The following is a 27,852-nucleotide window of genomic DNA, read 5'->3' on the forward strand; positions in this document are numbered from 1 at the left end:
ATACAACCAACACCACCACCAATACCACACCACCAGCATTACAGACACCAGCACATTTACATAGCATTGATAAAGCCAATAGGGGTGGTTTTAATGTGCCATTACATGGAAACATTTGAACATGCCTGTTTTTAAATGTGTTTGCTTCCAATTCCAAGGCGAGGCTGTGATGAGAGGTCTTGCGTCGTCGTCAAGGATGCCGTTGACGAAGGCTTGCTGTGCGAAGTCCTGTGTTGAAGATACGCCGCACACTGCTGGTTCCAAAGAAGCTGTGGAGCTGCGATGCAGAGTCCTGCTTCATCGTCAAGGATGCCATTCATGAGGGGCTTGAAATGGCAAAGGCCTGCATCGAGGATGCATCGAGGATGTGTCATGAGTTGTGAGGAGACTGCGGGCTGCAGTGCAAAGTCCTGTGATAGGGATCTGTCACACAGCTGCAGTTCCGAAGCGAAGTTGAGAGGAGCAGCATTGCACTGCATTTGTTCTACCCACAGAGCCACAGCTGGGCTGGCAGAGCACCTTCACGCTCATTTCCAAGGGTCCAGGGCTGGGGTGGCACCACGTAGAGGGCAAAACTCACACCACGAAGAGTCCAGGTGCTGGGTTCAAGATGGTTGGAACCTTTTGTGTCCCTGAGACTTTGATCAGGAGGCCAGACAAATAGCTCTTGGAGTCACTCTGGTGGTCCTGGAATCAAGATACAGGTCCAGTACTTCTTGCTCAAGTAGCATGAAAGGAGGGCAACAGAGTAGCAGTCCTTCTGGCAGAGCAGCACAGCAGCCCTTCTGAGTCTTCGACAGGTCCAGAGGTGTACTGAAGGGTTTGGTGTCCACTTTGAAGTAGGAGAATATTCTGGAGGTTTCCACTCTCAGAGATGTTGGGAATTTCCTGCCTCCCTGCCCTGGCCCCAGCATGTCTGGGGTCACAATAGACTAGTGTCAAACCCTATGTGAGGGTTCTCCAGCAGAGCCTATGTGATGTGCAAGTGTGGTAGGTGACAGCTCCTCCCCCTCCTCAAGTCAGAGATAGCCCATATCATCATCATAACACCTATCTTTCCTTTGCCTCACTGTCTGGGAGCAATACACACAGGCCAACTGCAAACTATACCTAGTCATGTGACCCAAGATATAGGCAGCAGACACCAAACTGTTGGGACAAGAAAAGGCCAACTTTCTAAAAGAAGCATTTTCAATATTGTGACTTAAAATCTGACTTTACCATTAAAGAGGGCTTTAAATTACATTTCTTTAGACACCAAACTTGACATTCCTACCTGCTCCCCATTGAAATGTATCATTTATTAAATATAATAGGTTAACCCGATGCTATCCAATGGTAGAGGCAGGCCTTGCAGTAGTGAAAACCGAATTTAGGAGTTTTTCACTTTTTCACTACCAGGACATGTAAAAAGTTAAAGGTGATTGTCCAACTTTTTTAAATACACTACACCCTGCCCAATAGAATGTTTAGGGCCTACCCTAGGGGTGACATATGTATTACAAAGGAAGGTTTAGGCCTGGTAAAAGGTTTATTTTTCCAGGTCGAAGTGGCAGGTTAAACTGCACACACAAGCTGCAATGGCAAGCCTGAGAGATGTTTAAAGGGCTACTTAAGTGGGTGGCACAATCAGTGCTGCAGGCCCAAAAGTAGCATTTAATGTACAGGCCCTGGATACATGTAGTACCACTTTACTAGGAACTTACAAGTAAATTAAATGTGCCAGTTGGGTGTAAGCCAATTTCACCATGTTTGAGGAGCAAGCATACACACTTTAGCACTAGTTAGCTGTGGTAAAGTACACAGAGTCCTAAGGCCAACAAAAAGGAGATCAGCAAAAATGGAGGAGTAAGGCAAAATGTTTGAGGGAAGGCAATCCAAGGCTGACAGGTCTAACAAGTGTCATCAGCACAAATGTGATAAAAAAAGAATTGAATAAGAGATAATATCTGCTAAGGATAAAGTAAACAAGAAGGCGAGGAATGGGCCATGAACTTAACACTGGGGAGGACACCAACAAACAAGGGATTTACTTAAGATTGAGAGTGAAAACATGAAACAAAATTTGTTGAAGAGGTAGTAGGAGAACCAGTTGATGCCATGCCGTTGATGGAAAGTGTTACAGTACTGTAGCATGATTGACAGTTTTAAAGGACACAAAGGGCTCAAATACAAATGGAGACTGGAACAAGAGGTGACCATAATGTGAAGAAGAGATAATAATGGACATGAAAGAAAACTCAGTCTTGTAAGTTTGTAAACTAGACTAAAGAAGGATTATTAAATTGTATACTGAGAGCTAGCACAAGAGGTCGTTGAATACTGGACTTTCAAGGGTTTCGAAAGAGAAGGGTAGATTAACACAACGGTGGCAGCTGGATGCAGCCAAGAGATGAGCATTAAGTTTCACTGATGGTTGCATGATGACCACAAGTTTGTAGCGTGGTGGGCTCATGACAGAGAAATGAGAGTGGTTAAACAGAGGAGTCAGGCAAGAGAGAGCTCTGGAAGTGAGGGCCAGATGCATTATTATTTGGGGTGAATTAGTCAGAGGCTGGGCAGAATGATGCCGTCTTCATTATGGGAATGAGAGCCACAGTGGTTTAAGAGGAGATGGCTTAGACCTGGGCGCATTGAAAGGAGTAAGTTGCGGACATGATTAAGGGATGGAGAACAGCATGGTCAATGTAATACAAAGGGTAGAAGTTATGGAGGTTTAGTAGACAGCGAATTCAGAGGTGGAGTTGCATGATTCTTTTACATTTATTTTTAATGATTTGAAATAATTAAACCAGTACATTATGCTGCATGTCAGGGCTAACATCTCCATTAATTGCGAGAACCCAATGGGTTTCACCAACAAACACTGCAAACATTGCTGTTGCTATAATCCACCACTTGGCCCTCACAAATCGCAAATCCCTCAAGGATTCAAATCCTACCGGTCAAGGCAATGCACGGTCTAGCTGCTGGTTGCTGGGGACGTAAGAGACCTCGCCAGGAAGAGAGCCGCAGTGAGGTAAGTGTCGTTTTCTGGGCTGGGGGGGTAGAGGGGTAGTTTTCAGGGCTGGGGGTGTGGGGGCAGTTTTCTGGGTTGGGGTGGGGTGGGTTGGGGTAGATTTCTGGGCTGGAGGAGTCAGGGTAGTTTTCTGGGTTAGGGGTGGGTCAGGGGTAGTTTTCTGGGTTGGTGGGGTCGGGATAGTTTTCTGGGCTAGGGGTCGAGTGGTTTTCTGGGTTGGGGGTCGGGGTAGTTTTCTGGGTTGGAGGTCAGGGTAGTTTTCTGGGTTTGGGGGGTCGGGTAGTTTTCTGGGCTGGGGTGTCAGGGTAGTTTTCTGGGCTGGGGGTTGGGGTAGGTTTTCTGGGTTGGGGTCAGGGGTAGTTTTCTAGGCTGGGGAGGTTGGGGATAGTTTTCTGGGCTGGGGTCGGGGTCGTTTTCTGGGCTGGGGGATTGGGGTTAGTTTTTAGGGTGGGGGGTCGGGATATTTTTCTGGGCTGGGGGGTCGGGGTAGTTTTCAGGGTTGGGGGTTGGAGGTAGTTTTCAGGGCTGGGGGTATGGGCTAGTTTTCAGGGCTGGGTAAGGCTGGGGGAGGGTCCGAATAGTTTTCAGGGCTGAGAGAGGGTTGAGTAGTTTTTAAGTCTCGCCTGGGGTAGGCTGCGCGCATGCACATTTAATGAGATGTGGGTATTTTCTGTAAGAGGCATTAAGCCCCACCCATCTTTTCCATTGGCTGGCGTCACCGTTTATGCTAAACGGTGGCCAGCCATTGGAAAAGAGGTGTCCGTGACGTATTTTCTTGGCTTTCTGAGCCGTCCCATTCGGACGGCCTCGCCTCCTTTGCGTTCGTCGCAAAACGTTTCTTATCTTTATGAGGCCAAACACATGGCCCCATAAAGACAAGAAACCATTTGGCAGGCGAGGGCGGCAGAAAAAGCCGAGCAAATACCTCATGGCGTAATGGCGTCCGCTTGGCTTCTAGGCGTGGTGTTTACTGGGGGCTGGAGTCCCCTCTGGCAGCGGGAGGCAGTTGGCGGCAGAATGAAGCAACTTGCGGGCTCCAATAAGTACATAAATCACATCAACAAAGAGCTGTTCCTTCTACTGGGGGCCAGGGATACAATCCCTTTCATGGATTACCTAAGCGAGGCAGGTTTTGTGGGCTGGATTACTGGGGTACAATCTTTATCCTGAGTCTCGCAGAGTACATCTACCCTGATCTCCTGACAGGTATCGTAAGAGCCACTAAACAATCAGATCGTGTCTTGTCCGAGTTCAGACTCCAATATCCATGGTCTCCACAGAATCACTCCCCCGTGTAATCTCAACAATGGTGTCACTATTTAAAGCAAGCCCCAAGGCAATGTCACCGGTAGAGGTTTGCCCCCGTGATCTTTTTACTGCAGGAGTATGTGAAACGGCCCCCTCTGCTGTTGTCAGGGAGTAGAGAAACAAAGTGTGCCCCCATAATGTCACAGGTGCCCCGGCCGCCACCAATCTCGGACCAGCTACGGTTACTACTAGAAAACCCCTTCCCGGTTACTACAAGACGGTAATAGGGCTTCGGGATGCGTTGAAACTCCGCCACCGCCTCTGCTGTTCGTGTCTCTCTCGGGCACCTCAACGCTCCGAGGCTCTCCCCCCGCCCTTCCCCGCGGGAGCCAACACCACTCCCACCGTCGACGTGAAAAAGGAGGGCCGTTCCGCCCCCCAACCTCCGGCTTCTGCTTCGCAGCTACCAGGGCCTGCGACGCCTCCTTGGTAGTAACAGGACTCCTGGTCCAGGGGAAAACATCGCTTCGCAGTTCCCTCTGGCGGAGGCGCAGTTCCTCAGGGGAGAGCACTCCTCACTCTCTCGCTGCTGACGACCTGCTGAGCTAAATATTAAAGTCGTTTACACCAAGCAGTAAATCGAAGCGGCAAGTCTGTGTGCCCCAGAGTACAGGGGGAGATTAATAGCTGAGATGCGGCGAAACGTCTTTTTAGCAGGAAATATTTTTCGCACTATATTAATCAGACTGACTTATGCATTTTTTTCTCAGCTTATTATGCGGGGCCCATGTGAATGTCGAGGTTGCCAACACAAAACACAATACAAAAACGTTAGTTATTGCATTTACGAAATGTAGGTTTCTGAGCTAACATTGAAAAAAGGTTTAGAGGCAATAAGAGGACTAAAGTAGCATCCGCTCACACCAGGTACCATCCTGGGCTGGTTCTGGGAAAGGGGAAATTTGCTTTTCCTCTCCTAAAAATAAACAAGCATTTGCAATGCAATAGGTCTCGCATTTACGCGAGTTTGAACTATTGACATTGCAAATGACAATGCCTTTTATTTATCTTTTAAAAACAAAAATAAAAGACATTGCCATTTGCAATGTTAATAGCTCAAACTCTTGTAAATGCAAAACCTATTGCATTTTTAATGCTTGTTTATGTTTGGGGTTAGGGTATTAGGCTTAAGGGCAGTGGAAGGGGTTGGGGTAGTTTTAGGGACGGTGCTGGGGGTGGTAGGGGGTCCGGATAGTGTTTGTTAAGGGACAGGGTTTTATGCCGCAGGGTAGGGGTATGGGTAGTCAGGTTGTTTTTAGGGCTTAGGGGAGGGCGGGTTGTTTGCAGTGACGGCCCGTGTAGGGCGTTTTACTGGGGCGGTGACGTGGCGAAGAGGATGGGCAGGGTGGGGGGTTGCAAAATGCGGGAAACGGCCGATTTCAGGTAAGTTACGAACAAAATTAATAAAACGAATTTCGTTGCGCACACTGCATTGCCAAATGCCACTGCAGCGCGCGCAACGAAATTCGTTTTATTAATTTTTTTCGTAACTTACCTGAAATCGGCCGTTTGCCGCATTTTGCAACCCCCCACCCTGCCCCTCCTCTGTGCCACTTCACCGCCCCGGTAAAACGCCCTACACGGGCCGTCACTGGTTGTTTGTAGGGCTCGGGGTTGGGTTGGGGTAGTTTTTTAAAAAAGGGTTTGGGGTTTTAGGCCTAAGGGCAGTGGAAGGGTTTGGGGTAGTTGTAGGAACAGCGCAAGGGGGTGAGAGGGGGTCGAGGTAGTGTTTAGGAGTTAGGGACAGCATGGGGGTTTGGGAGGGGGTTGGATATTTGGACCTCAGGTCAGGGAGGTGGGCGAAGGGTCAGTTTATAGCTCAGGGTGGGGGAAGGGGGTCGTGACCTTAGCCACGCATACCCCTTTACTATTCATGCCTTTACCACAAAATTACGTGGTAAAGGTATGTGTGGTAAAGTAATGCGTGGTTAAGAAGCATTCGTGGTTTAGAGTGAATGGTAGAGGCACGTCTGGTTTATCCAGTCATGCTTCTATCATACAACTGGCTTCAAGTGTTAAGAACATGGCTGAGGATGGAAGAAGCTGTCACAGTAAATGTCTGAGGGAGAGATAAAATATGTACGTTGAAAACGTAGCCACCTGTCGAAAAGCTACTTTGCTTGGTTGACCCTGTGACGTCATCTTCCCACTGTACAGGATGGGCTCCTGCCCCACATGTGTAAAAGCTGGTGATTCTGGACAGGTTGGAAGAGTGCGGCTTTGGAGGATGGAAAAACTGGTTAACACAACGCCAGCTACAGAGTGTGATTTTCAAAAAACGTGGAATATCTTATTTCTTATTTCTTTAGAGACTCCAAGGAACTCCATCGCCCAAAGAAGTTCATGATGTTGAACCTACTAGAAGACTCAGAATTATATCATCAGCATAAAGACGCTAAGGGCAGTAACTAGTCTCCACATAAATAAAGCGATTAGTCTGGTGAGGCCTCACTGTAGAGAGGAAAGCTTCTCACCAATGGGAGATTGACGCAGTCTACATTGTGGGGAAGAGGATAAAAGTGGTAAGGAAGGGGCCTGGTGCCTAGGGTTTCGTTTTACTGATGCTAGTCAGTCTGTTTGATGAAAATGTGAATGGAAATGTGTAAAAACTTGAATATGCAGATAGTCTGTTATTGTTGATATAGCTTCTGTCGCAGGGCACCAAACGTGGGACGGTTATTCTTTATTAAAAATGTGGCTTATGTTCCGCTAAGTTGCTTGAATGAGCACTAGTTCACATTTTACAAGCAAGAAACCACTCACTTTTACATGCCATTTTAAGATGTACAAAAAAGGACGTAGTGTTAAAGTTTAGTGAAAAAGGTATATTGCGAGGGTGTGCTATCATACAGTGGTTTTCGTGGAATGAAGATGGCTAGATCGGGAGGGTGTGCTACCATAAGGGGAGTGCGCAGAAAGTTAGCACGGATGCCCTGGAGAATTGTGTTACGGTAGATCGAAGTATGGGGTCCTGTTCCGTTTTAAACCCATTTTGTGTAGAGAATTGTAACTTAAAATGTATGATGTGGATCACTAAGATTTTCAAAGTACCAGGGATTAGAGATATGGAAAGAAAAAAGCTTTCCAATCCATAAAAAAAGAACTGAAAGTATAAAGTTAAAAACTTCGAATGAGAGATACGAGTCTTGAACGTTCAATACTTGAACCTTGAAAGGGCATTTTTTACAACAAAACTCGTGTCGACTGTAGCCGTGGTTGATTTTTTTCAGACAATAAAATGCAAAAATAGTAACTCTTTGAATGTGAACAAGTTATTATAAAAAAAAGAATCGCATAGATGTTTTAAGTAGTTGTGGATCAATGGACATGGTCATTTATACATGTGATATAATGGAATGTGATTTACAATCTTGTATTGACCTTCTGTATGACCAATAGACAGTTGAAAGCCACACCACTGGGTCTGCTTTAGAAGGATTTCAGCACCGGGCTACATACTCTGACTGGTACCCAAAATTCGTCTTTATTTGATTGATTGTAAACAACCTGCGGATACTGTGGTATTTGTTTATTTACACCATGTCTCTAGGCCACTCATGGGTATGTATGGAATTACACAAATTACTATACTTCGCATCTTAATTTTATATCTAAATTTAAAAAGGAGTTTATATATGTTTTGCCTTATTTGGATGTTGGAAATAGTATATAATCAGTGAACTTCTTTGTATACGTTTAAATGTGGATGTACACAAAAATACATCATAAACTTGAAATTAAATTAATGACCCTAGGTTAGTGTTAACTTGCCGGTGCCCTTGTGCTGGTGTCCGTGGATCAGTGGCCCTAGATTGGCACCATGCAACAGTTTTCCTCCCCAAGTTAGTGGTCCTAGTCAGTGCCAAAGTGTATGTCCTTGGAGCGGGGCCCCTGCTCAACGCCACTGTCTGTGACCATCTGTCAGTTCCACTAGTTCGGAATCCCTGTGCAGATGTCGCCGGATCAATACCCATAGGTATGTCCCCCTGTGGCTGTCCCACGGGGTAGCATCCATCTGTTAGTGCCACTGGATCAACGTCCCAGAGGCTGTGCCCCTACTCAGTGCCCCTGGGGCATTGTTACCTGGTAGAAGCCCCCAGGATCAGTGCCTTAAGGTCTGCGTGACTGAGAAGCTATCCCTCGCTCAGTGACCCTAGCTCACTACTCTTAGATCGTTGTTCGTTGCTTGAAATGGATACTACAAGTAACGATAATTTCCCTTCCTCGAACCACCCCACAGCATGCCTGACCAATAGCAACGCGAGCTGCTAATCTATTCATACTCAATGAGTCTCACAGCCAATGGGCGCCCGGTGCTGTCCTGCAGGACTGCCAACTATTGCAGCTGGTCAGGACCTTTCGAGAAGAAAAGTTTCCCACTTAATTCTACAGAGCAGTGGCCCTTGCAGCAGCCACAGCGACCACAGGAGTCTGCTCCATGGAAGCTGCTTAAGTTCTCACCTGACGTCCATGGAAAGTTCTGGACCTCTTGTAACTGCGCTAGCGGCCACCTCAGGCTTGGGAGACTGTTCCAGACACGGAGGCTAGAGTCCCACCTGTCACCAGAGGGAGTCTGTTGGACATTTTCTCGCTGCGGTACCAGTGGCCTCCTCCGTGCTCAGCAGCCTGTTCCAAAGAAGGTGCCAGCTCCAGATGTTTTCCTGCTGTACCCTCATCTTTGATACAGACTGGCCTGCCAGGGCGAAGATATAAGCCACCAATGTGTCAACTCGTGCCCTCTCATCTTTGATATAAACTGCCTGACAGGGCGCAGGGTGCCAAGGCCCATAGCGTCGTCTCCTGCCTTTCATCGTTCCTATAAACAGCCTGCCAGGATGCACTGTGCCACCTGCTGAGTGTCATCTCCTGCCTTCACATCTTTGATATTAACTGGGCGCACAGTGCACGGATCTATGGCGTCGTCTTCTGCCTTCTTATCGTTGCCATAAACAGCCTGCCAGGGCGCACGGTGCCACCCTGCTGAGTGTCATCTCGTGCCCTCTATTTTTTAACCCAAACTGCTTGGCAGGACGCACGGTGCCAGGATCCACACCCTCACCCCTGCCCTCACCTCTGGACTATAAACGGAAAAGTCTGCGCGCCTGGCAGCGCGCGGTGGCCATGGAGAGGCGCGCGCGGCTCGGATGCTTCCAGTGCCCCGGCCCGGCCATGGACGGGAGTGCACACTTGGGGCTGCCTCGCCTTTGCGTCCTGCTGGCAGCGGTGCTGGCCATCTTCCCATGCTGCTCCCAGGGTCACTGGATGTGAGTACTGCTCTGGTCATGCGCCATATGGGTCCCTTCTCTCCCTCCCTCCCCGCGCGTCCCTGGGCTGATGTTAATAGCAGACTGCTTTGTCTTGCAGGTGGCTGGGCATTGCCTCCATCGGGGTGCCAGAGAAGCTTGGCTGCGCCAGCCTGGCCCTGAGCCCGAGGCAGAAGGAGCTTTGCAAGAAGAAGCCCTACCTGCTGCCCAGCATCCGGGAGGGGGCCAGGCTGGGGCTGCAGGAGTGCAGGCGACAGTTTCGGCACGAAAGGTGGAACTGCTCGGTGGCCGACAGTGCCGTGGACCCCTCCGCCCTGGAGGGGGCGCTTTTCCCGTCCTTGGGCTACGAGATGACCAGCGGTGAGTGTAACGTGGCGTCTCATCCGAGTGCAGATGTTGGGGTCGGTGCTTTCTGCTTGTGAGAATGTGTGTTTTTAGTTATGGCAAACTGTGGCACCCTACTACTCCCCCCAGACACGCGCACCCTCCAAGGGTCCCTCGGGGCTCCAGCTCTCATAGTGTCCGTCTCCTACAGAGTACATGAGCCGAGGGGCCCGGGTGACGTGATTCCTACTCCACACTATTGTTCAAAATCAGACTTTCGGATGTGCTGGAACGTCCCTGCTCAAGACCCCCGTAATTGTCCCTGCCTGCCCTCCTTGGCAGTGACCCCTTCCATCCAAGCTCACCTGCGGATGGTGTGGTGCATCTTGCCACCCCTTCCCCGTGGCTCCGGGCGTCTCGCCTGAGTGTCTCCTCTGCAGACTGTACTCTGCCAGGGAATGTGCTTCCTCCTCCTGACCCCTGGGGTCAGGGGTCATGGGATTCTTCCTCGGCCCGCACCTCACCCTGGTGCGAGATCAATGCTCTCTTCCAGCTCCCTCTCCCTCTCGCCATGTGATCCTTTCTTCAGACGCCTGAGCTGTCACTAATATGCCCACTCCCTTTCCAGAGATATCCGCGGATCCAAGGAGATCAGCGGCCATGGGTCCAAAGTGCCTCTGATACAACAGCGCACAATTGGGGCGCCTGTGTGTGCCTCTGACGCGAAATGAAATCTGGACCCATAGTGTCTCTGAAGTGACAGGCCCTCCCGATGGGACAGCAGCGTCTCTGATGTGTGGGTCCATAGTGTCTCTGAAGTGACAGGCCCTCCCAATGGGACAGCAGCGTCTCTGATGTGTGGGTCCATAGTGTCTCTGAAGTGACAGGCCCTCCCGATGGGACAGCAGCGTCTCTGGTGTGTGGGTCCATAGTGTCTCTGATGTGACAACCCCTTCTCTAAAGGTCTTGAGCCTCTGGTGTGACAGACCCTCCCTGCGACAACAGTGTCTCCGATGTGACAGCTGTCCCCAGATCCACTGTCTTTGATGAGACCCTTCCTCCCTGCATCCCCCCTGGCACTGATCTCAGAGCCCCCCTTAAGATCTCAATGGTTGTGAGGGGTTAGCCAGTCTCTGGATCACAGCTTCTCAGATGTGACAACCCGTCTCTGTGACCATTCTCTTTGTTTTATGTACTTATTTGAGGTTTTATGTAGCACAGACAACGTCATTGATTGATGACGTCAGTAAGCTTGCCATAATTGTAAAATAATAACAAACGTCTATACATGCATATAGCATATTATCTCAGATGTGACAGCCCCTCCCTGGATTCCCATGACTTTGATGTGACAGCCTCTTCCTTGACTGAGCACTTCTAATGTGACCGTCCGAATGCCCTCTGTGTCGCTAGTGTGACAGCCATCCACTGGGTCACCGCTGCCTCTGATATGACATCCCCTTCCTCTGCATGATGTGACAGCCCAACCCTGGATCCTAGTAACTCTGATGGGATAAGTGCCTTCATCCCCAGAGCCCCTAATGTGACATGCCCCCCCCCAGGACCTTTCACCTCTAATGTAAAGCTGGGCGTTATAAGGTGGCGGCTCCACGGCGTAAGAAAGCCGAGTGGGCGGGACGTGCTCTCACAGTGGCGGCTTCCAGGTTGTTGAACTCCCTTCCTGAACATTTCAGGAGCCTGGGTTCGCACCTGTTGTTCCGTAAGCAAGTTAAAAGGTGGCTTTTTAGGGATTAGACTTCAGTTAGGGGTTGTATTATAGAGGGTTTGTCTGCTTTGGGGTGGCGTTGTTGGACTGGTGTTGGATTTTAAGTCCAACACCTTTCCTAATGATACACCAACTGAAGTTGGAAGTATTTTAAACTATTCTAATTTCCAGAGCTTGCCTAAAGCAAGTCGTTATAATGACTTGCGTTGTAATGGAACTCGTAGTAAAAACACAGTCGTGGTATTGACTGCGTTGTTAAGCCACGCGTTGTTTAAGCATGCGTGGTAACAGATGCCATTCTCTCCAAGGTGATTGCCACGCTCTGGGCCCATTATCGTTGATGTGACAGTGCTCCCTGGGGAGCATTATCTCTGATGTGACAGCCACACCCAATGTCCAAGGAGTCCTTGATGTTACAGCCACACTCTATGTCCCAAGAGTCCTTGATGTGACAGCTACACCCTATGCCCCAGGAGTCCTTGATGTGACAGCCACACTCTATGTCCCAGGAGTCCTTAATGTGACAGCTACGCCCTATGCCCCAGGAGTCCTTGATGTGACAGCCACACCCTATGTCACAGGAGTCCTTGAGGTGACAGAAACACCCTATGTCCCAGGAGTCCTTGATGTGACAGCCACACTATGTCCCAGGAGTGACAGCCACACTCTATGTCCCAGGAGTGACAGCCACACCCTATGTCCCAGGAGTCCTTGAGGTGACATCCACACTCTATGTCCCAGGAGTCCTTGATGTTACAGCCACACTCTATGTCCCAGGAGTCCTTGATGTGACAGCTACACCCTATGCCCCAGGAGTCCTTGATGTGACAGCCACAGTCTATGTCCCAGGAGTCCTTGATGTGACAGCTACACCCTATGCCCCAGGAGTCCTTGATGTGACAGCCACACTCTATGTCCCAGGAGCCTTTGATGTGACAGCCACACTCTATGTCCCAAGAGTCCTTGATGTGACAGCTACACCCTATGCCCCAGGAGTCCTTGATGTGACAGCCACACTCTATGTCCCAGGAGTCCATGAGGTGACAGCTACACCCTATGCCCCAGGAGTCCTTGATGTGACAGCCACACTCTATGTCCCAGGAGTCCTTGAGGTGACAGCCACACTCTATGTCCCAGGAGTCCTTGATGTGACAGCCACACCCTATGCCCCAGGAGTCCTTGATGTGACAGCCACACTCTATGTCCCAGGAGTCCTTGAGGTGACAGCCACACTCTATGTCCCAGGAGTGACAGCCACACTCTATGTCCCAGGAGTCACTGAAGTGACAGCCACACCCTATGTCCCAGGAGTACTTGAGGTGACAGCCACACCTTATGTCCCAGAAGTCCTTGATGTAACAGCCACACCCTATGTCCCAGGAGTCCTTGAGGTGACAGAAACACCCTATGTCCCAGGAGTCTTTGATGTGACAGCCACACTATGTCCCAGGAGTGACAGCAACACTCTATGTCCCAGGAGTGACAGCCACACCCTATGTCCCAGGAGTCCTTGAGGTGACAGCCACACCCTATGTCCCAGGAGTCCTTGATGTAACAGCCACACTCTATGTCCCAGGATCCTTGATGTGACAGCTACACCCTATTCCCCAGGAGCCTTTGATGTGACAGCCACACTCTATGTCCCAAGAGTCCTTGATGTAACAGCCACACTCTATGTCCCAGGATCCTTGATGTGACAGCCAGCCCCAAGGGCTCCAGTGTCTCCTGTTGTAACACTGTGGTCCAGGGAACTGTCTGTTGTGACAGCTTACCTGCGTTTCTGGAGTCTGATCTGAATTTCCCGGGCTGCGTTCTCTAGTGTGCTGTGATTCCCCCTCTTTGGGTGTTCTGTGATCCCCGTAAGGGAATACTGTGACCTTCAAGCCCCTCCCGGGTTGCTCTGATCCCCTCACCTGATGGTAAAGCGTTCCCTTCCCCAGGTGTGCTGCATCCACCTCGCTGTCTGGCAGATGATCGCCACTCCCCAGTGGCTTCTGATTCCCCTCCTGGGTGGGGAGTGGCCCGATTACACAGGTCTGCTATAATACAGAAGATTCTGCAATCCCTCCCTCCGATTCTTTATAATAGGTGACTTATGATGCACCCAGTCACCTGCTATAAAGAAACGACACCAAAACTCAACTGATACAACTTTTTACAGTTGAGTTCTGACATCACGTTACCTGCTGCCAGAGCCAAGCGAAGGTCAGGTCACAGAGCATAGTAAAAGCATCTGTTTAAGGAACAAAATGAAAAGTTGCTTTTCTTTCTTCCACTCTGTTTTTCTAGCTGTACAGTGACAAGCAGAAAGGAGATATTTATGACAACATGTTTATTTTTTGCACTCGTTAGGTAATTCAAGAAAAGTTAGAATCTTTCTGCATGTTTGTACACAATTAAGCTGCAGCACCTTTTTTTTTTTAAAGAAAAAAATGACTTGCAATACACCGATTATAATCTCTTTTTGCAATGAATATATAACACTTTTTTTGATGTGTTTAATTTCGCACTAGAGACTCTATTTTTATTCTTCATGTTTCCTAACATGCTCTCTATTTTAAATGAAAGAGCTACAGACCAAGGATTTAATGACTTGTGGGAAAGGCTGTGGTGTGATCATGCATTATAAAAAATAAGGTACCTCTTGCCATACATGATAAGCATATTGCATGTCACCTCGCAGTTCCATAAGTTCCATAACCTTATAAAAAAAATCTCAGCCTTCGGCCCCATTCCTCTATGTGGTCATGGAACTCTTCAGTGATTTGCAATATTCTTATAATGTACAGCAGAGATTACTTTATCCCACACATAAGAGGCAACACATGATGTTCCCCACCGCCTTTTATAGACAAATGACATAGCCACTCAAGAGAAATAACTTATTACAGTTGATTTCTGACCCTGCAGCTAGAGCCAGCAGCCTACGGGAAAGGCACGTCAGGACACAAAGCATAGTTAAAACAGCTGTTTTAAGAACAAAAATGAAACTTGACTTTTCTTTCTTCTACTTTGTTTTTCTAGCTATACATTGACACGCAGAAAGGAGATATTTATAACAAAATGTTTATTTTGTGCACTCCTTATGTTATTCTAGAAAAGCTAGAGTATTTCTGCAGGATTTTACACATTCCATGCTACTGCACCTTTTTTAAAATAAAAACAGACTTGTATTATACAGGTTCTAATATCTTTTTGCAACAAATATCTAACAGCTTTTATGATGTGCACTACAGATTCCATTTTCTATTTTTGCAAACATGCTCACTCTTTCATATAAAAGAGCTGCACTCCAACGATTTAAGTGGTTTGTAAAAAAGGTGATGGTGTGGCCATGTATTATAAGGAATAAAGTACCCTTGTCATACATGATAAGTCACCTTGGAACTCCATAACCTTATAAAGGTACATATTTGGTCATAGAACCCCTGGGTGACTTGCTCTATCCGTATAATGTATGCAGGGGGTATTTTATCCCATTTATAAAGCTCTCTCTGGTATACTGGACCACTCCCTCCCTACTTGTGCTCTGAAGTCCACTCCCCCCCACCCCCGTTGCAGATGGGGGTCATCATCCTGATAAGGACCCATCTTCCTGGAACCGGATCTCGATTCCTAACTTCTCTCTCTGGTGTGCTGTGATTCCCCCTCCTTGGGTGTTTTGCGACCCCCACAAGTGAGTGTTGTGACCCTCAAGCCCCTCCCAGGCTTCCTCTGATCCCTTCACTTGGTGATAAAGGGTTTCATTCCCCAGGTGTGCTGCAAGCTCCGTCCTCGACTGGCGGATGGTTCCCTTCCCAAGTGGCTTTGGGTTGCCCTCTCAGGTGGTGGTGTGTCCCTCTTCTCCAGGTGTGCTTTAACAACCCTGCTCCCCTGGGTGCACTGGACCTCTCCCTCCCTACTTGAGCTCTGAATCCCCCCATCCCTGATGGGGGTCATCATTCTGATCAGGTATGTTATAAGCCACCTACCCTGGTGGTGAGCGGTCCCCCTCCTCAGGTGTGATGTGACACCTCCTCCCCAGACCAGCTTTCATCCCCCTATAAAAAGTAGGCTATGTACCCCTCCCCAAATATGCTTTTATCTCCCTCAAAGGGTGAGCTGTGGTCCCCTTCCCCAGATGTGCTTTGATCCACCTCATAGGGTGGGGTGTGCTCCTGATCCCCAGATGTGTTTTGACCCCCCCCTTAAAGGGAGAGCTCTGCTCCCCCTGCTCAGAAGTGCTTTGATCCCCCTCAAAAGGTGAGCTGTGAAACCCTCCCTTGATGTGCTTTGGTCCACCTCAAAGGGTGAGCTGTGCTACTCCTCCCCAGGTATGCATTGTTCCACCTCATAGGGTGGGTTGTGGTGCCGCTCCACAGATGTGCTTTGACCCCCCCTTAAAGGATGACCTCTGCTCCCCTTTCTCAGAGGTGCTTTGATCCCCCTCAAACAGTGAGCTGTGCTCCTCCTGCCCAGATGCATTTTGATTTCCCTCAAAGGGGTGTGGTGCTATGCCCCCTCCCCAGCTGTGCTTTGACCCCCCTTCATAGGGTGAGTTGTGATCCTACCTCCCCTCGCCGAGTGTGATGTAATCCCTTTTCTTGGTCCTTTACCCCTGATGTGATGTTACTCCTACCTCCCTGGGTGTTCATGATCAGCCTCCTTGGGTGTACTGTCACCCCCTCCTTGGGTGTCTGTCACCCCCTCCTTGGGTGTCTGTCACCCCCTCCTTGGGTGTACGGTCACGGTCCCATCTTCAGGTGTGCCAGGTGTGCTCAGAATACCTCCACAGGTGATGGGGGCTCCTTCCCTGGAATGTGGCATACTACCCTACCGTGGAGAGCTGTGATCCCTCCCTGGGTGGTGGGTAGTCCTGCTTTAAGAGGGTGCTATGATTCTCTGCTCCCCATCTTCAGGTGTGTTATGACTCATACCACAATGTTGCTGGGAGTGCATACTTGCAAACCCTACTAATTTGGGAAGTAGGCTGCGACCTTTGTTGCAACATTCAGTGGCGGCCAGCATGGCTCGTGGGTGGTGAGGCGGGCGCAGGCAGCTGGTGGTGGGGGTGTTGTGTGGAGGGTCGTAATTAAAAAGAACAAAAAAACTTACCTTGAGGCCGGGTCGCACGTCTGCTCCTCCTCTCCTTCCTCCGACAGGAACAGGAAGCAGGCAGCCAGGCTCCCTCCCCTAAGCCAGTCACAACGCTGCAATGCAGCGTTGTGATTGGTCTGAGCACCGCCAGGGGCTGGAGGGGTGGGCATGTTCCCTATGCAGGCTGAAAATGGAGAAAGTGCGCATGACAGGTTTGGGCGGTCGAGAGGGCCGACCAAACAGTCATTGTGCACTTATGAGTGGGCAACCACTCCTCCCGTGCTCCGAGAGCAGAGCAGCCCCACCCGCCCGCCGCAAAGCAGCAGGAAGCAGCATAAAATAATAATAACTCTAAGTTATTATCATTTTATGTTTCTTACTGCTTAAAGGCAGTGGGGAGATGCTCCTACGCCAAAGTGGAGGAGCCGCCGCTGACAACACTAGAGCCTACTGGAGGCCTTCTGCTCCTTTTGGAATCCCCCAGGACAGAGGTAACAACTAGCTCCCTGAGCTGGAAGAGACTAGCCAACAGCATGCAGCGCCTTGAAATCAAGCGCTTACTCTGTGCAGGGGGTGGGCACCTGATGTCATTTTTGGGGGCCTGGTACTTATTTTTCCATCATCAGGCGTTGACTCTGAGCTAAAACAAGAACGAAAAGATAGAGTGAGTGGGGACAAAACGAGGAACAGGTAGATTGAAAAATGGGGTGAAGAAGAACTCGCAAGAGTTAGATGAAAGAAACCGGAAGTGTAGGGTGGTGGAAGCAGTGGGGGGGGGAATTAAGACTAGCAGGCTTGGTATTAGCTGTCACTGACTCTCCATTTCCTCTCATCCGGTTCAGAGCCCACGTGGTGTAACTTCCTATGATGTCATCAACTGGCCCTGGATCCGGATTGTCATTTTTTTATGATTATGTTAATTGGCGGTTTTAAAACCCGAAAAAAAAGCTTTGGTGGCAGATTGTTGGCGACTGAGGGAGTGTTGTAATCCCGCTCCTGGGTGTGTCCTGATCCCATCTCTTGTTCTCTGATCCCCGTGGGCTTTGAAGCCCCCTAGCGCTCATGGTGAATCCTTCTTTAACAGCCAGTGGAGGCTGCCGGCACCTGCTCAGAGCTGCATTTCAGCTTTTATCTAAAGCTGTATAACCCGACAGATGACTGTTGTACTAAACGGGGTCATCTATTCATCAGACAATGACCTCCGGCCAAGCATCGGCTCCAAGCGGAGCCACCCTGCCCATTAACATAATATAGAAAATATTTGATTATTAATAGGGTGGCTTCCCGGTGATTTAGGGCTGCATGTGAACCCCAAAGCTCTATTTTTCCCACCAAAGTGTTTCCAGAACTGAGCTGTACATGACACAACTTGAGCTGCAGCTCCCCCCCCCAAACAGTTCACAAGTAACAAGCATCTGCAATGCAATAGGTTTCGCATTTACGCAAGTTTGAGCAATTGGCATTGTAAATAACAATGCCTTTTAGTTATGTTTTGGTTTTTGAAACATAAATAAAGCGCATAATGCCAATAGCTTAAACTCTGGCGAATGCGGGACCTATTGCATTCCAAATGCTTGAAGGCATCGCTGAGTTGCCCCCTTCTGTCTCCCATGCCCCCTGAAGAGCTCCCCGTTTGCAACGAGTTAAATAAACAAGCCGGTGGTCACAACTGCGCATGGGATAGACCCCAACCCTCCTGCAGTGAGAGAACCTCATTAAAGAAAAAACTACTGACAGACTAAAGAAGACACACCGTGTAACAACCGAAATAAAAGGGTCAGTCCTCATGAGAGGTTACAAATGAAGACAAGACGGTACTAAAGAGGGACTAACAAGCCTACTAACGAATCAGAAGCCAGCATTTACTAAGGAAAATGACACAAGCCAATGACAAATATGGGTGGAGAGTGGGCGGGGCTCAAATACATATTTCAATACAGCATGGCTCGCAGAGCAGTGCATGCGCTGCCTAGGCTTAACCTAAACAAGCATTGGCATAGCCAATAGGTCTCGCTTTTGGGACCTTATAAGTGTTTAGCCATGCAACAGTTGCATAACTAAATACTTATAAGGTCCCAAAAGAGAGACCTATTGGCTATGCCAATGCATGTTTCTGTTTATTGTGCCACCATTACTACATAGAAGTAATAAACAGGAGAAAAAAAAACGGGCTCACGGAGAACATCAAAGCGACCGTGCGGCCGCGAAAGTGAAAGTGATCGCAATCGCGATCAATCCTCAAAGCGGCGGTGCGGCCGCGAAAGCGAGGCGCCCGCGCCTCGCACATGCACTGTAGCTCTATGCTACAGTGGTAGCACTTTTTTGAACCCTCACAATAAGTCTCGCCAGACCAGCGCATGCGCTGGGTCAGGCGAGACCTAAAAAGTAGCACAGGGGCAGCAGGATGTGGTATGAGTTGTGAAAGTTGGCTTTGGCCTCATCTTGACTTGGTTGAGACTGCTGGGAAACTATGCTGATGGTAGTGCAGTACCAAACCTGATGCAGTGTTGCATGCTCTCTGACATATGTGTCCCATAGCTTGATAGTAAACACTACCTTTTGCACACTCGTTCATAAAGGCTGTTGAGGGCACCAACCCATTTCAAGTTTCAAGTTTATTTGATCAAGTATAGTTAGTTAAAACCATTACATGTACATTTGAAACACTTTAAAATACTTATATGAAAATACAATATAAAAGGAAACAGGAAAAAGTGCATAAAATCAAGTTATGCTGTGCCTAGCTGACAATAGGGTAATGAAAATTCTGCATCGACAGAACCATCAAGACAGACAAGACAAGACAGGGGCTTAATTAAATCAGTCATTTTACACCCGGAATGTTAAAATTAACCAAAGTCTGCTTCAAAAAGGGAATCCCCTGAACTTTGTCTCCTAAGTGACATGACTTCATGTGGTCCTGTGACCACATCACCCTGATACTGGTGGAACTCCCCTGGCTCCCATCACTTGCCCACACCATCTTCAAAATCAGCTGCATCCTCTACAAAGCCACCAAGACTTGCATCTCTACCTATGCGGCTGACATGCTCACTATCTGCGGAGACTCTTGACACACCGACAGCTAAGACACCATCAGACCGGAGGCAGAGAAGTGCAAAAAAGGGAAGAAAGTGCAAGAGGCTTTCTCCGTCTGTGTACACAGGATCTGCCACGGCATCCCTGTATCCATGAGGTCTGCACCAACCCTGCTCCAATTCAGGAGTGCGGGACACACCTCTTTAAAGAGCACTATGTCATGTTGCAACAGCAGTCCACTTTCACCCTTAGAAGCCATCTGCCCTGCCAATCACAGGCTGACTGAATCTTTGCCTTTGACCCTGCTCGGGCTCTACTGTTTTTTGGCTAGGTTCAAGCTGTATAAGTACCTCATACATACCCCTTCGCCACCAGCATCATATATTTCTCCCCAAGTGCCCTCTTCAGCTTTCCATGATACACTCATACTTAACCTATGAGCAGGGGACTGGGAGCTCAAATCAGCCCTGGAGAATGAGTGCCCATCAGCACCTTATTGAAGCAACTGAGTGTAGCGAATTGGTCCCACTGTCTCCAAGAGGATTGAGCAGGAGGGTGCAAATGATATACATGTCTAGAAAAAAAACTGGGTGTATTTTCTCAGTGCTCTTCACAAGGTAGATAACTGATGATGGCTCAATCCATCCTCCCCAGGTCTTAAGCCCCGTGGGGTGCTCCTTGTGTCCCCTAAAGCCAGGTGCAGCCCTGCCTCTCCGGTCACCGAGCAGGGTTGGACCACCTTGAATCACCAGCGTCAACACAATCCCAAGTCCAGCCTCGAAGGCGACCCAGGTCTCAGCTCCTTCATATCTCTCCCTCACGCATGCCTAAAGCGTCTTACCTCTTTCCTTCCAGAGCCTGGACTCATCAGCCGTTCAGTCAGGGGCAACGCTTCAGGGGCTCCCATTCAGCCAAGGCCAAAGAATATCTGTGAGATATGAGAGACTCGTGCGGCTCAACAGATTGGGGGGGGGGGGCGTTATTTTGCATTAGGCTCCTGCTTTCAGTGGGGGACTCTCCCAGAGGACTCCCATTCCATTCACCACTTATCAAAGCTTTCTTCTTAGTGTTAGCATCTGGAGCACAAAGGGGCAGCATCGCTGCTTATTAGTGTTATCTACCATTACCTCTCCTACACCATCTCTCTTTGAAAGTCTAGGCGAGGAATGTACACTAAAAAGGATCTTGACAGGAGAGAGGCAGGGATTCCTGGCAGTACTGAACATATCATGTGTGTGGTGGCGCAGTGTGTAGGGGGGGCAGAGAGCTGGCTGGGCAGAAAGACGCAGTCACAATATGAACATGGCGAGAGATGGTCTGGAGGCCCTGAAGCATGAGGGACGTGCCTGAAAGGGGCGTGTCCGGGACAAACCTGGCTAGAGCCTGCCTTGGGGTGCATTCATTCATCACTAGATTTAGAGTCGTCTTACTACTCTGCATAGCTACATATGGCACATTTAACCACTGGGCTGCCGGGCTCTACAGGGCCCGGTGCACACGGTTACCCCTAGGGTAGGGTTGCCGAAATGCACCGGGCCGATGCACCCGTCCCTTTTACTGCACGGTTTGCACAGCTCTGCAGGACACTGTACAAACAAAACTTTAACCCACGGTCTGTCTAACCCCTCAGACCCCCGTGCATAGTCAGTCCTGGATAGCCGGAATTGTCAGGTCTAGGTGAACAACGTCAACATGTCATTAACCCTCGGTAGCCGGATTCCATAGTTGTCCACCTGTAAGGTTACCGGACTCTGCAGGGACAGTGTCCACCTCTCATCTCTCATCCTTAGGCTGCCGGAGTCTGTAGGATGACCGTCGGTGCTGTGCATACCTTGAGCCCACGGGCCGCCGGAGTCTGCAGGGCCGTGTGCACAACGTTAACCCCCAGGTCACTGGATTCCACCGTCCACCCTGGGGTTGTCAGACTGCCTAGGAGGCCTCTGCACTTCTTAACACTTGTGCTGCCGGAATCTGCAGGTGCCTTGAACACCTTTAACCCACGGGTTGCCGGTACATTCCTTTAACCTACGGGTTGCCGGTACATTCCTTTCATCCACAAGCTGCCGGACTCCGCAGAAGGCCGGTGCACAAGCACACCTATGACCCCAGGGTCACCGGCTCGGTGCAGCATTGCGCAGTAATTCTCCGAGCAGCTGCCAGTGCATTATGCAGCCGGCAGAGAATGCCTCGCTGTGCTTTCATGTAACCGCAACATCTAGGAAACTTTCAGCCCTGCTCAAGTGGCTAATTTTTCAAAGCAAATATGCCGTAGGGTCCCTTTCATGACTAATCCGCGGTTTGCCCGTGGTGCCAGGCCATGTCGGCGATTAGCCGGGCTTTAACACAGCCGCGCCGCGCTCAAGGCCTCTTCAAAGGCTGGGAGGACACATAAAAAGTACACGTTTGAAGGGACGGCTTTCCCAGAGAGCTACATTCTGGGCAGTAACCCTAGGAGTTGGCGGTATCCTGGGAGTGCCCCAGCCATAGTGTGCGCGTGCACATACTGCTGCAATCACTCACTCAAAGAGGAATCGATATGGACATAAAAGCATAGGGTGTGGCGTAACGGACCCCCGGAGACCCCTGCGGTGCGAAGGGTAGGAGGGGGGCCTTCAGCGGCACCAACCGTTCAGAGGGCCCCATCCAGCTCAAGGCCAATGAATTACTGATATATTGGAGACTCAAGGGCCCTTCAGCACATCCTGCAGAGGGGCGTGTGGGGGGGGGGGGGGCATGTTACCTTACGCCACTGAGCATGGGGTGAAAGGACATAAGGGCCCTGCCTGTCACTAACAGACCATGTTGACCAGCCTGAATTTACCCAGGTGACACTCCTTTCAGCAAATGCCCCCCACCCACTCGAACATTGTTAACATGCTGTCCCTCATTATGGGTCGACACTGGCCACCTGTACCTATGGAAGGACCTGCCAGCACGATCCCCCATTCTTAAGGGTTGGGAGTGCCTGCTGAAATGCTGACCTGCATTTACTATTGTAGAAGCTGATATCCGTTTTCTGTCCACCCTCCCTCGGCTGCATTAGAGCCTCTACTTAAAATGAACCCCCCCCCCCTTCCTAGTATATCGGAGCACCTTCTGTAATTTTGTACTCCAGTCACTGGCGTAGGAGTGCTTGCTGAAATGCTGTTATTCCTTTCAGTGTGAGAGAATCCCCGAATACGTTCTCTCCTACTTCCCAAGTGTGTAGGATTTCCTGATAAAATGCTTTCAATTCATTCCCAATGAGAGAGTGTCCCTGCTGAGACACCGTCTCTTACCTGTGTGCGTGAGCCCCCGATGAAAGGCTGTCAACTCCTTACCTATATATAGTAGTACCAGTTCTTCCCGAAATGCTCTACTCCTCCGCATTGAACTTGCTGAAATGCTTTCCGCCACTAAAGAGTGTAGAAGGCTATCTGAAGAAATGTCATGAATCTTTGACTTGTTACAACTTTCTTTTTTGTTTAAGCAGCAATAAGTATTGATGGTACAGTGCAATGCGGAAGTTTATAGGAACTCTGTGTATACCATAAAACGCAAATGTATACCATTATTCCTGCCAAACCAATACACAGAGTAGCTCTTTCTCAGCAATCGGTGTCCGACTCGCCAATTAGCGAGTCGCAATTTGCATCGCATTTGCGACTCGCAATTTGAGACTCGCTAATTAGGATGCACAACAGTGTCTGAGACACTGTTTGCGATTCCCAATGGGGTCGCAAATTGCATGCCTCATGCATATTAATGAGGCTGACGCAATTTGCGACCCCATTGAGAATGGCTGGCCCTCCCAGGGATGGTGCCCCTGAATCTTTAATGACAGGGATGGTGGCTTGCTGTGGTCAGCAGACCTCCATGTCTGGGACTGCTTTTAAATAAAGCAGGTTTTTTAAAAAATGCAGCCCGTTTTCCTTAAAGGAAAACGGGATGCATTTATAAAATAAAAAAGAAGCTTTTCAGTTTAATTTTTTAAGGGCAGGCAATGTTCCCTGGGACCACTGCCTGCCATTAACAAATATTTTAGGAGCAAAAAGCAACTAGTGACAGTGTACCCTGTAAAGCCTTAGCATCTGACCCGCTATCCCCAATTACTATATATCCAATGGGAATCTCCCTTACAACATGTGTGCACACTGTTAATGCACCCACTGCCACGGTGCAATGCAATACAGGATTATAGTAATTTCAAAACAAAATGCAAAGGTGCACCACTAGACAATAAGACAATAAATCACTGCTCCATGTCCATAGTGTTTTTCTTTAAATCTCTTCTTTTATTCACAATATTCTTTTTTGTAAAAAAGCACAGCACAGCCAACGTGTTTCGTCCAGTGATGGACTTCTTCAGGGCATGAAATCAAGGAGCCGGGCACTCCTAAAACATATCACTGGTGGGGTGTCCACGGTAGGTATACTTCACAAGTCGAGTTTATACAAAACTCGTTTCAACAGGAATAAATATTTCGAAGATAGACACTTCTCTTGAAGAGAGAAGGATAATCCAGGGTATAATAGCATGGTACCGTCTTCGCCCTGAGGGAGGTACTTAAGATTGGACCGTACCAGGATTAAGGCTACATTGGGTGACTACCCCATTACTTCTGGCCCACCTTATCATGGCGAGGCCTCTGAAATATTTGCGCACCCATTCACAAAGGGGAAGGGGACCCCTGGAGACCCCTTCCCGTTTGCGAGTGCTTTGCCACCCTTCTGAGAAGGGTGGTAAACTGTGAGTGTTTTGAGACCGCAAAACATTCTTACATAGCTTAAGAAGTCGCTATTAGGAAGGGACGCCCTTGGAACGCCCCTTCCTAATAGCGAGACGCTAATCCTATTTTGCGAGTTGCTAATTGATTTGCGTCTCGTAAAATAGGATTAGTGCATGGGTGTTACATTGTCATCATTGTATTTATTTTCTTGTGTCTGGCCCTTTTACTCTCTTGTATATTTTTGATTGTAGCACACGCCACGCTGTCTGTACATTCTGTATAGAACTGTCATGACTTACTGTTCTCCTTTCATTCTACCTGGAGATCGTAATGTGGAGGTACTGTGCCTCCTTTTATTAAATCCTTCTTCAGAAATTTACATCGCTTGGACTTCACCCTTTATTGGAATCTTATACTGGCGACGACGGGAGTACCTTGTACTGCAATTGAGGCACAGGAGCGGTACATTTAATTTTTGGACCATTGTTCTGATCCCATCCTCGTTATTTTTGCCCGAGAAGGTTATCCAGAAGTTCTTATTTCTGACAATGGAGTACAATTCAAGTCCCTCGAGATGTTAGAGTTTCTTAAATTTTATAATATCAAGCACATGACCACAGCGCTGTATGAACCTCAAGGTAATGGACAGGTGGAGAGATACAATAGGGTCCTTAAACAAGACATCTTGTGGTCCCGTAATTTTGGTGCTAGGTGGAAGGATAAGTTACGAGAAAAGCTCTGGTTGTACCGTATAACTCATCATGCCACAACTGAAATTTCACCTTTCCGTTTGTTGAGGGTTAGGGACCCTGTTTCTAAATTGTGTCCTTGGTGGTTCAAAAAGAACATGAAACATTGCGACTCTGAAATCCATTTGGATGATGTAGCTGAAAAGGTAGAAGCCAAGCAACAGAAGAGCAAATGCTACTATGATCTCCGTATGAAGGTCAAAGAACCATCTTTTACTGTTGGAGAATGGGTTAGAGTGCTTAAGCCCGGTTTAGTGCATAAAGGTGAATCCAAATTTGGAAAACCGATTACAATTGTTAAAGTTAATTACAATAGTGTTGTAACACAGGATGGTAAAGTATGGAATGTCAAACGTGTTACAAAATGCGTTCAAGGGAGTTCATAATTTTCCTTAGGGAAGAGATGTGTTACATTGTCATCATTGTATTTATTTTCTTGTGTCTGGCCCTTTTAATCTCTTGTATATTTTTGATTGTGGAACACGCCACACTGTCTGTACATTCTGTATAGAACTGTCATTACTTACTGTTCTCCTTTCATTCTACCTGGAGATCGTAATGTGGCAGTACTGTGCCTCCTTTTATTAAATCCTTCTTCAGAAATTTACATCGCTTGGACTTCACCCTTTATTGGAATCTTATAATGGGCCACAGGTTTTATGGTCTAAAGCCCATTTAAGCCCGCAAAATACCTTTGTACATCTGGCCCAGAGTGTTACTCTACTTTCTTTTGCGGAACTAGTCTGCATGCTATTTTCTAAACATGTTTGCGTAGACTCAGGCACTTCAGTCTATCGTGGCCTCAATATCCTCTGGAAAAAAAAATAGTGTCCTAAATATCATCTGTCAAAAATTTGGGGGCATGTTATCTAGGAAGTGGTGGTGAGAGGCGTTAGCCTCCTTGGCTTAACGCCTCTCATCACCACTTGGGAAGCGCCAGGCTGCACCATATTACCAAGGGTATGGTGCAGCCTGGCATTTCCCCCTGCGATGGTGCTAAGTCTCACGAATTAACGCCAATGCAGGCACCCTTGCACCAGAGTGCAAAGGTGTCTGCGAGCAGGGAGGTTTGTTTATGTACAGGAAGGTGTCCTTTCCTGTACATAAACAAATCTAAAATGCCATTTTGTAACTTACATGTGTGCTGCTTCATGCAGCACACATGTAAGTTACAAAATGGCATTTTAAAAAAAGGTTTGTTTATGTACAGGAAGGGATACCTTCCTGTACATAAACAAACCTTGTCATTTTGCTTTTTCCGTGTGTGCTGCACAAGGCAGCACACATGGAAAAAGCAAAAACGAGGAGAAATGAAGCATTTCTCCTCATTTCACCACCTTAAGACCAAGATTTTCCTGGTCTTAAGTTCGGCGCTGCCTCCTATTATCGGCTCTCTTAATAATAGGTACAAAAGGGAGTGGTGATGGACGGAGCATCAGAACCAATCAAACACTCACACCCAGTCAACAGATCTGGGTTTGATCCATCACCGTTCTTTAGCCCACTCTGCCACCCCGGTTCAGACATGGCCATATGCAAATCAGTCTGAGCCTGTGCCTCATGGGAACAGTCCAGCCCTAACCACAAGCCATGCCTTCCCTGGACCGGAAACAAGCTTCCTAGGACCGGTTTCTGGCATTTCAGCCGTCTTCAGCCAGGCTTGCTTGAATCCAGTGGCAAAGTGAGCAAGGGACTCACGTCTGAGCATACCCTGCCAACTTATGGCGAACAAAGCGGTACAAAAGGGAGTGGCGATGGACGGAGCATCAGAACCAATCAAACACTCACACCCAGTCAACAGATCTGGGTTTGATCCATCACCGTTCTTTAGCCCACTCTGCCACCCCAGTTCAGACATGGCCATATGCAAATCAGTCTGACCCTGTGCCTCATGGGAACAGTCCAGCCCTAACCACAAGCCCCGAAACCGGTCCTAGGATGCTTTGTTCCAGTCCAGGGTGGACCTGGCTTGGCAGTTCGGGCTGGACTGTTCCCATGAGGCACAGGGTCAAGACTGATTTGCACATGGCTGGGTTCAAACTGGAATGGCATGGTGAGCAAAAAAACGATGGATTTAGGCCCAGATCTCTGTACTGGGGTGAATGTATGACATTGTTCTGCATTCTGTCCATCAACTGTTGTTTTTGCATTTGTCACCCCGAGTGGGACGGGTATGCTCAGATGTGAGTCCCACGCTCTCCATGCCACTGGAATCAAGCTATCCTGGCTGAAGAGGGGTGAAACCCCGAAACCGGTCCTAGGATGCTTGGTTCCAGTCCAGGGTGGACCTGGCTTGGCAGTTCGGGCTGGACTGTTCCCATGAGGCACAGGGTCAAGACTGATTTGCACATGGCTGGGTTCAAACTGGAATGGCATGGTGAGCAAAAAAACGATGGATTTAGGCCCAGATCTCTGTACTGGGGTGAATGTATGACATTGTTCTGCATTCTGTCCATCAACTGTTGTTTTTGCATTTGTCACCCCGAGTGGGATGGGTATGCTCAGACGTGAGTCCCGTGCTCTCCATGCCACTGGAATCAAGCTATCCTGGCTGAAGAGGGGTGAAACCCCGAAACCGGTCCTAGGATGCTTTGTTCCAGTCCAGGGTGGACCTGGCTTGGCAGTTCGGGCTGGACTG

The 27,852-nt window shown here is 48.6% G+C and overlaps 1 protein-coding gene across 1 annotated transcript in view; it reads left to right on the forward strand.

The window, feature by feature from the left end:
• Nucleotides 1-8,713: 8,713 nt before the first annotated feature.
• WNT16 (Wnt family member 16) overlaps nt 8,714-27,852 on the forward strand; it is a 106,179-nt gene continuing 87,040 nt past the window's right edge. Inside the window, exons 1-2 of the mRNA XM_085654158.1 lie at nt 8,714-9,591; nt 9,692-9,951. Of these exons, the coding sequence (XP_085510284.1) occupies nt 9,449-9,591; nt 9,692-9,951 (403 nt within the window). The 5' untranslated portion in view covers nt 8,714-9,448. The remainder of the gene's footprint in view (nt 9,592-9,691; nt 9,952-27,852) is intronic.

This window comes from Triturus cristatus, chromosome 4_1, assembly GCF_964204655.1.
Source record: "Triturus cristatus chromosome 4_1, aTriCri1.1, whole genome shotgun sequence".
NCBI lineage: Eukaryota > Metazoa > Chordata > Amphibia > Caudata > Salamandridae > Triturus > Triturus cristatus.